Genomic DNA, 14427 nt, shown 5'->3' with positions numbered 1-14427 from the left:
ATTTCAGGCTTTCCAGCTCTTACCACTGTGCCAGGCACATAGTAGATAGGAAGACCACTGTGTTACTGTAGTTGACTGGGAGACCTCTCTGATAGCACTGGCTCAGAGCTGGATTGTGTATCTCTAGGCCATGAGTTGAGTGCCAGCTGGGATGTAGGAAGCAAGAACTGCCCGCCAATATTAGTGACAAGCCACTCCCTGACTCCATTCAGCCCAGTACATATTTACTTTGAACCAATTCAAAAAAGAATTCAGGCACCACTACTGGAATACCTACTGCTGTGTACCAGATGCTTTACATACATGACCTTATTTACTCCAGGTAACAACTCTGAAAAGGGTTACCTATTCCCTTTTATCAGCCAAGAAGAGAGGCTCACAGGTTACTGATCCAGGGTCACATATCACCTAGGGTGGTCTGCTGCAAAGTGCATCTGCTGTGTCCTGCTCCATTACAATACAAGGGAAAGTATATCCAATAAGAGATGAAAACCAAAGGTCCAAGAGTCACGCAAGATTTAGAGAGTGCACATAGGAAGGTGGCCATCAGAAATGTCTTCACAGAGGTCAAGGCAACGAATAAAACGGAAAAAACAAAGAGAAAGAAAGATCTTGAAGACATGTTCTTCTTGGTATAGCACTGGGTGCACCAATGCATGCTAGGAAAGAAACAGCGGGGGTTGGGGGATCCCCCTCCTTCCATGACAGAGTAGAGAGGATCTGTTTCTCCCCTTTCCTTGGAGTAAGGAGGCTGTCTTCCTCCCTAGAAGAGGTATTTCTTTTTTTGTCTCACCATAGGGTGTGTGTGTGTGTGTGTTAGTAAGAGCGGATTATTCCCTTCCCCCTCTTCTGGGGGCTGGGGAGATGACACCTTTCTCCCCAGCGTTGGGAAAGGAGGTGGTTCTTTTCCTCCTCACTACAGGGTGTTCGTGCATGTGTGCGCGCGTGACTGAGATGACTCCTTTCGTTCTCACCTCCGCGTAGGGAGGCTGACACCTCTTATCTTTCCAAAGGGAGTGGGGTCGGTTTCCTTCGCCTCCATCTCAGCTGGGACATGGCTCTTTTTCTCTCCAACCAAAAAGATGGTGGGGACTCTGGTTCCTTTGCCTTCCTCTGGGGAGAAGGCCTGGCTCCCACACCCTCCCCGCATAGTCACGCTCAGCTTGCAGGAGGCCTGGGGTCGCCCCCTCCTGCAAGCCCCGAGAGTCGCCAGACATGCGGTTAGGTGTCCTCCGTGAGGGGGGCGGGGCCGCCTCTGCGGCGCGGGGCGGGGGCTATCTCTGGCCCCGCCCCTGCCCCGCCCGCTCCCTCTCAGCGAGCCTCGCGCCGCCCGGCTTGCCTGGCCCAGTCGGCCGCGGCTGTCTGCGGGGTCTGGTGCCGGGGGCAGAGTCTCTGCTGCCTAAGCCGCCGCCTCAGCCGCCTCAGCCTCGCCTTCCGCCCTCGCTCTCCCTCCGCGCCGCCCGACCCCGTAGCCCCGCGCGCCCCCAGCCCTTCAAGCCAGATGATGAACTTCCTGCGGCGCCGGCTGTCGGACAGCAGCTTCATCGCCAACCTGCCCAACGGCTACATGACCGACCTGCAGCGGCCCGAGCCCCAGCAGCCTCCGCCGCCCGCCGGCCCGGGCGCGGCCTCGGCCTCGGCTGCGCCCCCGACCGCTTCGCCGGGCCCGGAGCGAAGGCCGCCGCCCGCCTCGGCGCCCATGCCGCAGCCCGCGCCGCAGCCCGCGCCGACGCCGTCGGTGGGCAGCAGCTTCTTCAGCTCGCTGTCCCAAGCTGTGAAGCAGACGGCCGCCTCGGCTGGCCTGGTGGACGCGCCCGCGCCCGCCCCCGCCGCCGCACGGAAGGCCAAGGTGCTGCTGGTGGTCGACGAGCCGCACGCCGACTGGTAGGTGCCGAGCGCTGCCGCCCTCGGCGGTCGGGATTCGCCGGCAGCCGCAGGCCAGGAGAGGACGGTCCCAGGTCGCCGAGGAAACGTTTCAGACCAATAAAAAGGAGGGTCCCTGAGATCCCGCTGGGAGGAGGTGGGGGCTGAGCGCGCGCGCATTTGCGGGATGAGGGAGGGCATCCATCAGCCCGGAAAGGCGAACCCTAAGCTAAAATACCCCTCAATTGCCCCGGGTGCCCCGGGTCACATACAAGAAGGAGCTACTTTATGCAACAGGAAAGGATCTTAGGAAATAGTTTTTTTGGGGGGGAGAGGAGGGGACAGACTTGTCAGCTTAGACACATAAAATCTGAGGTGAAATAGTCCCAGGTGGCCGAAGGAACATTTAGGGCCAGTAAAAAGGGTTTAAAGTAAAAGGTTTAACTTCATGAAGCACGGGGTGAATTTGGAGTGGAAATTGGTATTTTGGAGGGAGAGGGTGGTCGTGGTTTCTTTTAACCTGGACCCATGAAGGCTGATATCAAGTATTGACATCAGGTTGATGAAATCACAGATGTGGTGGCCCAGGTGTACACGGGCTGGTTCCCCGGAGCATGGCTGAAGTCTCTTTATGAATAATAAAATTGTTGTATTTTGTGCAGCAGGGAGGGGACGTGTGGTTTTGTTTTTGTTTTTATTTTGATTGCTTGTTTTTCTGAAATGTGCGTGGTCCTGGGGGGGGTGTGGAAGTGAATGGTGGCTTTTTCTAGCAGAAAGATGAAGACCTTGGTAAAATATTACGGCTCATTAAAGAGGCACAAATAAAAGGAGACCTGCCTTAATGTAGTAGATGGGAAACTTCAAGAATTTTTTTTTTTTTCTTTTAAAGGGATAAGTAGCATGTTTCCAACTTAGAATGGTGAAGGCTGCTGTTTGGTAAAAGTACGAATGAAGTCCACTTAAGACAAATTAGTTAAAAGCGGCTCTATTTTATAGTTAACCTAGGGAATGGTGGGATGGTGAAATTGACAGGTGAAGGGCTTTGAGAAATGAAGAGACCAAAAATCTGGGATTGCCTTTTCTCCAGGAATATGAGCAAGGGTTTTGTTTGTTTTTTTCTCACAGGGGTTGAGGTTGGAGACTGGACCTGAGTGTTCTTCCCAGGAGGGGTGCACAGAGAGATCACAGAGCTATTTCTCTCCATTTCCTCTTTTGGCTGCTTCACTGCTTTCTCTCTCTAGCATTCTCTGGGAGATCCAGAGGGAGGGAGTGCTGGCGTGTGGGTGTGGTGGAAATGAGATGCAGATGTGGAGATGCTTGGGTGACTTATGTGGTTGGCCTTTTCAAGAGAGTAGAGTATAAAATCCGAAAGGACTTTTGCCAGGAAATGACAAAGGTACATGGAAGAGGGTAATGGGGAATGTGTAAATGCATATGATAGTGCCACTGGCAGCCCTCCTTAGGAGAATTACTCTGACTCAGTTCATATCAACAAGTGCTTATTAAGGAGGAAGGGAAGGTAACCAAGCTAGTAAAGGTGCTCAGTCAGAGCATCCATTATATGCCAAATCTCCACAAAGCTGAGGCTTAGGAAAGGTAAGTAGTATGTTTACAATCATATAGCCAGCAAGTGGTAGAAGCAGGATTTGAACTTAGGCCTGTTTGACTCCACTGCTTTCATTCCACTGTGTTATGTTGCCTCACTATTATTATTAGCAATATTAATAACAAGCTCCCTCTAGGCAGTGTGGGGGCCTTTTAAGAGAACTCACTCAAATTTGGGACACAAAATGGATACATGAAACAGTTAAAAAGAAATCTAGAATTATTGGTTGAGACTAGTATTTCAGGCAGTCAACAAATGGAGTGGTTAGTGAGAGCCAGAGTTATTGGAGAAAGCTTCACAAAAGATGAGTCTTTAAGAAAGGCCAAGAAAAGGAGGAGGAGAAATGAGAATGACATTCGTGCTTTATTTTTCTATGCAGGAATCTGACTGTTCTGTACCTTGTCCTGATTTCTTATCCTATTAAAGCCACTTGTTTTGAGTCTTATTGCCGGTTAGGTATCTATAGATAGGTACTGATACTCATTTGTATGGGTATGATGAAGCTGCTGCAGATTTCTGTTTAGTTATAAATGCTTCTGTAGCTTAAGATTTGAAACACTCTTTGGATAGTATTCTCTAGGAAGACTATTTGGCATAAACTAGAGAATTTGCCTTGCCCTGGAGACTAGAAGCCCTGATGGAAGTCATAGAAGCCACTTTCCTATGGGCTGACTCCCAACTGTTTTCCTATTTTCTCTGAAGTAATAACATTGATTTATTAAAACTCATAAGCCCAGTTCATGTCTAGTTCTCGACAGTAGTTCTGTGTTCCTGTGTTTCTGTGCTTAATAACAATTCTCAGAATTGCTCTTCTAACATGGGCCTAAATTTGTCAACAACATTTCAGTTAAATGTTGATGAGTGGTTTTATTGAAAAGTCGGTATGAGTTAAGGAGCAGGTGCTTGCCATGACAAACGCAGTGACTTACACAGGTGATTTTTGCACTGAAGGCTGATTTTAGTAAAATTGTCTCACAGTTTAATCTACCTAGATAGTATTCAATGAGTGATATCGTATATGCCCTATATTATTTTCCTGGTGCTGGAATAGGAAGTCAGAGTGCAGTCTCAGTAGAACTTAAGAATACTGGTCCCCTCTGAATTATAGAATGCTAAAATAAAAAGGGTTTGAACAGTATTTAAATAACAAGGGATGTAAAAGAAGGGCTTAAAATAAGCAGCCTCTCAGCATCCTTAATACACCACAGTTTCCTTTGAATTTCTATCATTGTTATTGTGGGCAATTGGAGACCCCACCACTGACCAGGTTGATGGAAAATTGGAAGATGTTTTTCTTTTGCTGGAAATGTTTTCATTGGTTGTTTTTGAGATCTTTAGATTAATTGCACACTAAAAGATTATTGAAAAATTTATCTATGCTATTAAAAAAATGAAATCAAGCTCTTTATATACCTTATTATTTATTGTTAGTGTTTTAAAAATATTGCCAGAAAATGAATGTCCTCTTTTAAGGTTCATGGCTAAATTTGAAATGCAATTAAGATTGCACTTTGATGATTGTGCTTAAGCAAGAAACAGGTGTTTATGTTGTTTCTTCTGTGTGTTATACTCTTACTAGTGAAGAGGTAAGTTTTCTCTCAGATTCTGTCCTGCCTCTGTTCCGGAGATTCTGACCCCAGTGATCAAGTGAGCTTTTCATCCTGGCACGATGTTTCAGTGTTTGATTCAGTATAGCACAGGTACCCTTGAGTGTCTAGACTGCAGATGTAAGTCAACAGATATTTATGAAGCACCTTTTCTGTCCAGGGGATATTTGCTAAGAAAAATGAGACACAGTATCTGCCATCTAAGAGCTTACTGTCCAGATAGGTAGATAAGATAAATACTATTTAAAAAAATTTTACTAAAAAGTAACCCTTGGGCCTTTGGATCAACAGCATTGGCATCAACCAGGAGCATTTTGAAATGCAGAATCTCAGGTCCCACCTCATACCTACTAAGTCAGAATTTGCATTTGAATAAGATCCCCAGGTGATTCATAATCACATTAAATGTTAGATGCACTTAGCTAAAGGATATACTATTAGTGCTAAGGGTGTGGCAGTAACACCAACTACTGTCATTTATTGAACAACATATGTCAGATGTAATAAGCTCTGTACCAATCTCATTTACTCTTTACATAGCAATGTAATACTGCAGAAGTTTGAGAGTTAAGTGATGGATCTGGGCTAGAGTGGGAATGGAAAGTTTCTCAGAAGAAGTGAGGTTTTAACTGAGCTCTGAAGAATTGGAATCAAAAGAGATAGGTTTGTCTCAGTCCAGGCAGTGGATAGCATAAGGAAAGTGCAACAGCAGAAAAGAAGGGGACAACGAAGAGACTGAATTAATGCTGGATTATCTAGGTGTACCTGTCTCCATTCTTTTCTAGCCAGCCTTTGAGCATTTCATCAAGAATAGAGGAATTCAAAGTACAGCAGTCTGCTTGAACTAGTGCTTGTGAGTGGCTCTAAAAAATATTTGAATTTGAACTTGAAAGAACACTCAAATAAGGTTTGGGGCTTCTCTTTGTTTAATACTTTAAGCGTCTTATTTCTAACCTAAATATACTGATTGCACAGAATTTGATTGTTCATAGCAGCAGTTGCTTGTACTTTAGAATTCTCAGATATTAGAGCTGAAAGATCATCTGAGTTACTTTATAAATGGGGAAATCTTGATCTTGAGAGGGGACGTGGCTTGTTCAAGGTTACTCGGTTAGCTAATGGCAGAACCAGAACTAGAATCTAGAACTTTAATCTCTCTACCATGGTTTTTTTTTTTCCCCCACTCTACTGCAGTATCCCTCCATTTTTACTATTTTCTACTTTTAACTTTTATATTTTTCCATCCCTTACTATCTCAAGGACTGGTGGGGACTTTTAATCTCATAATGATAGCATTTAAACTTGAAGGATCCGGAATCATCATCTAGCCTGGAGAAATGGAATGCTTTGCCCAAGGTCAAATAAGAAGTTAGTGAAAGAATGGGAACTAAAACTCACATCTGACTCCAACTCAAGTTTCTTTTTATTCTTAAGTCGCTCTTTTAGGAGATTTCTCAAATTCTTTTTCTCCTGAAAAATACTGTTTCTGTTGGCTTCTTTTGAAGACTCATCGTGGAGCTGTAAGTGCTTAAAAAGACCATGTAAGCACGCTCACACTATTAGCCACAACAGCAATTACACTATTCCTTGTTTGTGTTCATTTGTGTTATTGTTGTTTCAGCAAAGTTCATTCTAAAATGGTTGAAGAAGTCTGGGCCGGGTGGTTCACACCTGTAATCCTAGCACTTTGGGAGGCTGAAGCAGGCAGGTTGCCTGAGCTCAGGAGTTCAAGACCAGCAACACAGTGAAACCCCATCTCTACTAAAATACAAAAAATTAGTTGGTTGTTGCAGTGTGTGCCTGTAGTCCCAGCTATTCGGGAGACTGAGGCAGGAGAACTGGAGAGAGAGAAGTGGTGGTGAGCCGAGATCGCACCACTGCACTCCCACCTGAGCGACAGAGCAATACTCCATCTCCAAAAAAATTAATAAAATAAAATGGTTAAAGAAGACTCTTGGAGACCTCATCATCAAAATCCAACAGTCTAATAAAGTTGGTAGGACTGTGCTGTAATGCTGACCTTCCTTTCAGGAACCCATTTTTACGTTAGCGTTCCTGTCTACCTAAGGTTGCTTGCTTACTGTCTTTCTGTACCCAAGTTCAGATCTGTAATAACCTTGTTCTTTTTAATATCTTGCTAAGCAAAAAGGAATGGAGGCCTTAATAGGAAGTTTTCCTGATGTGCATACCTTTGCCTCAAATTTACAAAGGATATAAGGATGACTTAAACACTGGCCTTGTCTATTGGAATCTTCCAGTCCAATGGGGGAAGACAGGCATTTAAAGAGGATTTTAATATTGTATGGTAATTAGTATGCATAGGGTGCTATGGGAACACAGAGATAGGTTATCCTGGGGAATGAAGATGTTGTAGTTAGAAATGTTCCATTAAAATGTGCCACAGGCCGGGCGCGGTGGTTCAAGCCTGTAATCCCAGCACTTTGGGAGGCCGAGACGGGTGGATCACGAGGTCAGGAGATCGAGACCATCCTGGCTAACATGGTGAAACCCCGTCTCTACTAAAAAAATACAAAAAACTAGCTGGGCGAGGTGGCGGGCGCCTGTAGTCCCAGCTACTCAGGAGGCTGAGGCAGGAGAATGGCGTAAACCCGGGAGGTGGAGCTTGCAGTGAGCTGAGATCCGGCCACTGCACTCTAGCCTGGGCGACAGAGCGGCGCTCTGTCCCCATGTAACAAAAAAAAAAAAAGTGCCACCATGTCTTCTTAAATAAACCACTTTGCATCTTTGGACTTTGATTTTCTAAAATTTGTCAAATGAGAGGATTGAAATATATTCTCCAAGATCCTTTCCAGCACTATATTACTTCCATGGTTCAGTTTTTGTGCCATTTTCTTTTAAAAGCATTAGCTCTAATTTTTTTCTATATGGTAATGCCTGTAAACCTTGGAAGCAGAGACATATGTCAATAAATGACTAAACATTTCCTGGAATGAAAAGCTCACCTTTGAATGGTCTTCATTCAGTACCTCTTTGTTACAGTATTGCTAGTGTATGTTATCGTGAAAAAAGAGGCTAATCCTGTGATGCCTGCTGTGTGTATTTCCTCATCAATGATGGGAATTGGGACTTGTGGCTAAATCTATGTGGGAATCTAAAGCAAAAGATGACAATGCCACCTGATAAGCTTGCAGAAGGTCTTACAAGATTTACAGGTGTACACATAGTGGGAGTGCCACTAAACACACAGAAAAACCAAGATGCAACTCTGTCTTGAGGCTACGGCATTTAACCATGACTTCACTCTAGGTGGTGGATATGATCCTGAAAAAGCTGTGTATATTGAGTTTTTGTAAATTGAAATTTCAAAAGCAGTGGGGCACTTACTATTTAAATGAATTGTGGAAAATCTTTTGCAAGAGAAATTGCCTTTTTTATAGGAAAATAATTGTTACCTAATTTTTTTAGCTTCCCACATAGAAGCAATTGGGTATCAGAAGGCTACAATATCTCTTTAGAGAAAGGAGAGGATGATCTAGAAGACTTTTCTGTTCTGCAGACATTGCTTCAATACTGCAGGAAGATGTAGTTTTTAATAAGGCAGTGACCTATGGAGAGAATAAAGTGAGCACATACCACAGGTCCCTGAACTCTAAGGATGTCCGTGCTGCATGACTAAGAATAGGAGGATGTATATGGGCCTTGGTGTTTGTTGCTTGACAGCAGGCATTTCAGAAATTTTAACCAGTTCATGTAAGATTGTAAAATAGGTTAGATTCAGTCACCCTGCCCTTCTTTCCTTTTCAGCAGCATGAAACAATGTGAAGATACAGGATTGAGGGTCAAAAGACTTCGAATTGAGATCTGACTCCACTGTTAACCATACGGCCTTATCAGAGTTACATAATCTCCTTGAGCCTTTCTCCCATCTATTTGACAAATTTCCACTGAGGGTCTACTATATATATCAGGCACTGTTCAAGGTTCTAGAATAACAGACAAAAATTAGTTTCCTTACCTGTAAAGTGGAGATAACATTATGTATTTCTGATACCACTATTGTGATAATTAAATAAAATAAGGTACCATAAAAGCATTTTGTAAAAGCTAAAGAGCCATACTAGTAGTTACTATTGCATCTTTCCCTGTTTCCAGCTGCAGGTATCTAATCTACCTTGGTTCGTTTTTTGAGTTCTTAAAATTTTGTTATGCAAGTGATTGTTTATTTTGCACACTTCTGGGATGAGGAATCTTCTTTTTGTTGTTTTTTAATTGAGGGCCACTGGCTCAAAGACAGTATCATCAAAGGCTTTCTTTTGTGTTTTTCAAAAGGCAATATAACTTAGTTTTTTTTTAAATGACAAAAACATTACCCATTAACTCAGCTATATTTAATAATTAGGGACAGGGCCACATAAACCTTTATTTAATAAGTGAATTCTAAAATAGCTCTCCTTCAGTTTTACTTGTGACTAATTAAGGAAGGATGGCTACAGAGGAAAATGAAGGAAGAGAGAAATACACAGAAAGCCTTTAAAAGGTGGTGCCTTATTTGTTTCCCTGTCCAATCAAAGCCTAGAACATTGCTTTCAGAATATTTTTAGGCAAAACAAAAGCATTCACAGGTCTTGGAAAGTTAGCTTCTTTCTTAACATTCTTCCCTAACATGTAGTTGCTCATTATGCTTATTCACAGTTTGCCTCCAGCTTTTCAGACTAATTTCTCACCGTCCCCTCAGTCCTGAATTTTGCTGTACTCTGGATTACCCTCTCCCTGACACATGCTGGACTTTCAAGACCTGGTGCTATTATTGCACAGCTGCCTTTGTTTGGAACGCTCTTGTCCTGGTTCTCTTACCTTAATGTTGATTTTCTTTATTTCATTCTCCGAGGATAAAGGCATTGCCTATTGTTGAAAAAGACGCAACCTCTCTTGTCTTCTGCATGATCTTGCTTCAGATTTCATCTCTCTTTTTCCTCCTGTTCATACTCTCATTTTCTACTGATTGCTTCTTCTATGAGTTGCTCCATTCTTGTAAATAAAGTAACAAATGAAAAACTGATCCTCACTTTCCTAATCACTCTTCCAAACATGAAAGATAAATCTCACTTATTACTTATCCAGTTATTTGCCCTTTTCCACCGACACTGGCCTTCTGCCTTCTTTGTAATATTGATACTGTTCTTGCTAGGGAACCTAATTGCTAAATCCAGAGGAAGGTGTCAAACCTTCACTGATGTGTTTGACACTGTATATCTTCCCTTTGGAAGTTCCTTGGCTTCAGGACACTGCATTCTTTGTTCCTTTTAAAAATCTTTAAATAGTTTTGTAAAGACAAGATCTTGCTATGTTGCCTAGGCTAGTTGCGAAGTCTTGGTCCCAAGTGATCCTCCTGCCTCAGCCTCCCAAAGTATCAGGATTACAGGCATGAGCCACCACGCCCAGCCTCTTGTTTCTCTTCATACTTGTTTTATTGAAGTGTCTTTTCACTCTTCTTGTTCTTTCCCTTTGTCTACCTCATTAAATGTAGATGTTCCTCTGGGCCCCCCTTTTCCTGCCCACTTCCTTTTTTATACTGCATATTCTCCCTGGTCCCTCTACTCTCAAGGTGTCAGTTACCTCCTAAATACCATCAGTTCTCTAATCATTACCTTTAGTTCAAAACTTTGTCCTCATCTTTAGACATACGTTCAGCTGCCTGCTGGACATCTCCATCTGGGTGGTTAAGGGTCGTTTGATCCAATATTGAAATCCATGTTTTCCTTCCTATTCCAGCTCTTCTATTCTGTATTTTAAGTGGGACACCAGTGGTTGCCTATTTCAAGTTCTCATTAACTTTCACCTAGAACTTCTGCAAGTCTCTTCATGATTTCCACTTAGTAGCCTGAATGAACTATTTAAAATGCAAATTTTACCTTTTTACTCCTTTGCTTAAAGTTTTTCAGGGGCTTCTCATATCCTATAGGTAGTTTATGGCCCTCCTGTGATTTGACCCCTGCTTTCTTCTCCTGCCGCCGCTAATTATTTCCATGTCCAAACTTCCTTTTCCAGCAATACTGAACTGTTTGCAGTTCCGTACACACATTGTTGCATTCCTCCTCCTTGTCTTTGCTTTCTGCTATTACAATTGCCCTTCCTCCTCTTTCCTTTTCTTGATTAAATTCATATTCATCTTTTGAGACTGAGTATTTCCTTTTCCGGAAACTCTTCTCTAACTCTCTAGATTGTATTGAGCATCTATGCCCCTCCATGCCCTCTTTCAATACTGCAAGTATCTTTATCTCTGGACACAACACAGTGGTCTGTTTATGTGTCTGCTTCCCCACTAGATAGTGAGTTCTCTGAGGGCAGGCTGAATGTTTCATTCCTTTTTGCATCCTTAGCATCCAGCATAGGGCCTGACACGTAGATTGAATTCAGGTTCAGTAAATCTTTGCCATATTGAGAGCAGCAAGAGAGTCAAAGGATGAGATAAGGGATAAAAGGTAACAATGAAGATAGGGAAGTATCCTAGGATTAGAAATATATGTTAATATGTTGGAAGTCTTCCTTACTCTCTTCAAATATAAGCTTTAGAATGCTTTCACTCATATCCTGTGAAGTATAAATTAATTAGTAATTTTCAACCATACTACATCATACATCTTTAGAGATTTAGCTCTGAAAGAGAGCCATAGCCCACAATACCGGAAAGTATTATCTAGTCCATGGCAGCTCTGAGCAGAGCAAAGGCAAATGGAATAAAATTGAGGACCAAGTTTCTCTTACCATATATTGACACTTGGCTCTCAAGGAACCATTTTTCTGAAAATTCTGCTGCCTGTTTTCCTCAGTGTGAGACTCCAACCTCAGGCCACCCAAGTTGTGCATTTCTGTTTCTTTAGTGAAAAAGTTCCTCTGGGCTATTACTTTGTCTATACCTTTATGAGAGTTTTGTGTGCCTTCTTCTCCATAGCTTTTTTGGGCTTCTTGTTTTCTCAACTGCAAAGTAGGAGTGTGGGAATGGTTTAACTTCCCCATTCTAAGGGCTCTTCAAAATTATCACAAACAATATATTTGTTTTCTTGAAAAGACAACAGCTTTAATTGTAAACAGTATACTAATGGTAGAATAGAGATTTGGAGAACCAAAACATCATTGTGATTGGAACATGTTGGAAGTACATAGCAAGCTTTCATGATGTGACTCTGCTTACTTCTTCTGCCTTGCCTTTCTTTGATTTGCCACATACTTTGATATAACCATGAGACACTACATAGAGGTAATTGAATGTGCCATGCCCCTGTGTCTTTATTTGTACTACTCCTGCTTCCTGAAAGGCTTTCTTCTCCTGTGTCTTTACCTGGATAATCTTCAAGACTCAACTCAGTTGTTGCCTCATCTAGCATCAGGAATTAATCCTTCCTTAAATTCTTTCCATTTGTGTTAGAAACCATAATGCCATTGATTACCTGTCATAGCAATTAGCCTGCTGTATTATAATCAGGGTTTGTCTGTCTTCCCTAACACCTCACTTTTGACAACACTGAGATCCCCTTGGAGGCAATGACTATGACTTTTATTTCTGTATCTCCAGGACAAAGAAAGTTTTCAGTAATTATTTGTTGAACTAATCAATGACTTATGAAAAAATTATGAAAATATCAATGATGAGCAAAAGCAACTTGTTGGTTCCCTGTAAATATAAACAAATGACAGCTGCATTAACCGAAGTGACTAGTCAGCAAGTGGTGGTATATATAAACTCTTTTTATAAAAAAGTGTAAAGTGCTATAGAAGCATTAATTATTGTTACTGGATTAGAATTTCATACACCTTCCCTTACATAAGGCTGATTATGTACCTGCTCGTGCCTCTCCCTCATTCACCCTTCTCTGAGGTGCCTAAAAACCCCATGCTTGTTTTTTTCTGAAGAACAGCTGTTGTGCTCTCTACTTCTCCTCTCTCAGACTAGGCACTAAGCTGCCTTTGTTTCCTTGAGCTTTTCTCAAGTTCTAGGGTTTGTTCGTTCTTTTCTTCTTCCTATCTAGGACCATTCTTCCATTCCTGTCCTCCCAAGCACAACTATAATCCCTTTTCCAGGATATATACCTCTTATCTCTTTCTCTATTCAAGGGGCCTAACAACTTCATACAATAATTTCAGCCTGATTTAATCCTGTACAAAGAGGCTTGGGCTTCGTGAGAGGAAATTGAGATCCCATTTCTCTATCATGGCCTGAGTCTTTGGAGGCCCTCAACATTAATAATAATAACACAGCTGAAAACTGTCTTTTATATTTCTAGATTCCAGTGATATAGTGTGAATCCTTTTTTGTGGTACCTTGTAATGCAACTATAGCAATACATATGAATATATATTTCCCTCTTCTGTCCCTCTCTTCCCCTGATGAATAGCTAATGGTGAGAATTTAAGTTCTAGAGTTCTGTGTTCACTAATATTTTAACTGTTAGGTAGAAGGGCACCAATGAAAGATTGATGAAATAATCAGCAAACAGCTACTAACTTGAATGTGCTAGTTGCCATGAAGGCTACGAAACCAGTGAAATACCTGAAATCAAATAATTATAGAATATATGCTTTCAGTCTTGAGAACTCATATAGAATCTCAAGGAAGACAAAATTAGGACAGTGTAATGGAAAGAGCATTACAAACATTTAAAACACCTGGATTCAAGTCTGTACTCTGCCAGCTAACTTTTTGTGTCACCATAGGCAGTTTATTCAAGTCTCAATTTCTGTTTCAAAAATTATGGATATAGGCTGGGCACGGTGGCTCACGCCTGTAATCTCAGCACTTTGGGAGGCCGAGGCAGGCAGATCACTTAAGGTCAGGAGTTTGAGACCAGCCTGGCCAACATGGTGAAACCCCATCTCTACTAAAAATACAAAAATTAGCCGGGCATGGGGGCGGGCATCTGTAATCCCAGCTACTCAGGAGGGCGAGACAGGAGAATTGCTTGAACTCAGAAGATGGAGGTTGCTGTGAGCCGAGATTGTGCCACTGTACTCCAGCCTGGGTGACAGAGACTCCATCTCAACAACAACAACAAAATCAGGGATATAGGCTAAATCATCTATCTTCAGAGGCCCTTATGAAATCAAGTGATCAACTATATAAAGAACTTTTTATATTGTCAAACAATATAACAGTCTCAGAGTGGACTGTAGAAGTCAAAATGTTTCACAGAGGTCACAGATCTGAGCTGGGTTGTGATGGAAGAATGGTATTTAGATTAGTGAGGCGGGAGAGAGGCATTTTAGTTAAGAGTAAGAGAAAGAACAAAAGCATAGCATCAGCAGTGAGTAAGTTGTGTGTAGTGGAGATGTAGGCTAGTTGGCATAAAGGTTTCAGGGCAGGGAAAAGAGGGAAAGGCTTGGATAAGCAAGGTG

At 42.4% G+C, this 14427-nt stretch overlaps 1 protein-coding gene across 1 annotated transcript in view; it reads left to right on the top strand.

The window, feature by feature from the left end:
- Nucleotides 1-1352: 1352 nt before the first annotated feature.
- The window catches only part of SYN2 (synapsin II), a 181047-nt gene continuing 167972 nt past the window's right edge, over nt 1353-14427 (top strand). The window contains exon 1 of the mRNA XM_023218414.2: nt 1353-1884. Coding sequence (XP_023074182.1) covers nt 1502-1884 — 383 coding nt within the window. The 5' untranslated portion in view covers nt 1353-1501. The remainder of the gene's footprint in view (nt 1885-14427) is intronic.

Source organism: Piliocolobus tephrosceles, chromosome 2, assembly GCF_002776525.5.
Source record: "Piliocolobus tephrosceles isolate RC106 chromosome 2, ASM277652v3, whole genome shotgun sequence".
Taxonomy (NCBI): Eukaryota; Metazoa; Chordata; class Mammalia; order Primates; family Cercopithecidae; genus Piliocolobus; species Piliocolobus tephrosceles.
This window is presented reverse-complemented; position numbering and strand designations above follow the sequence as displayed.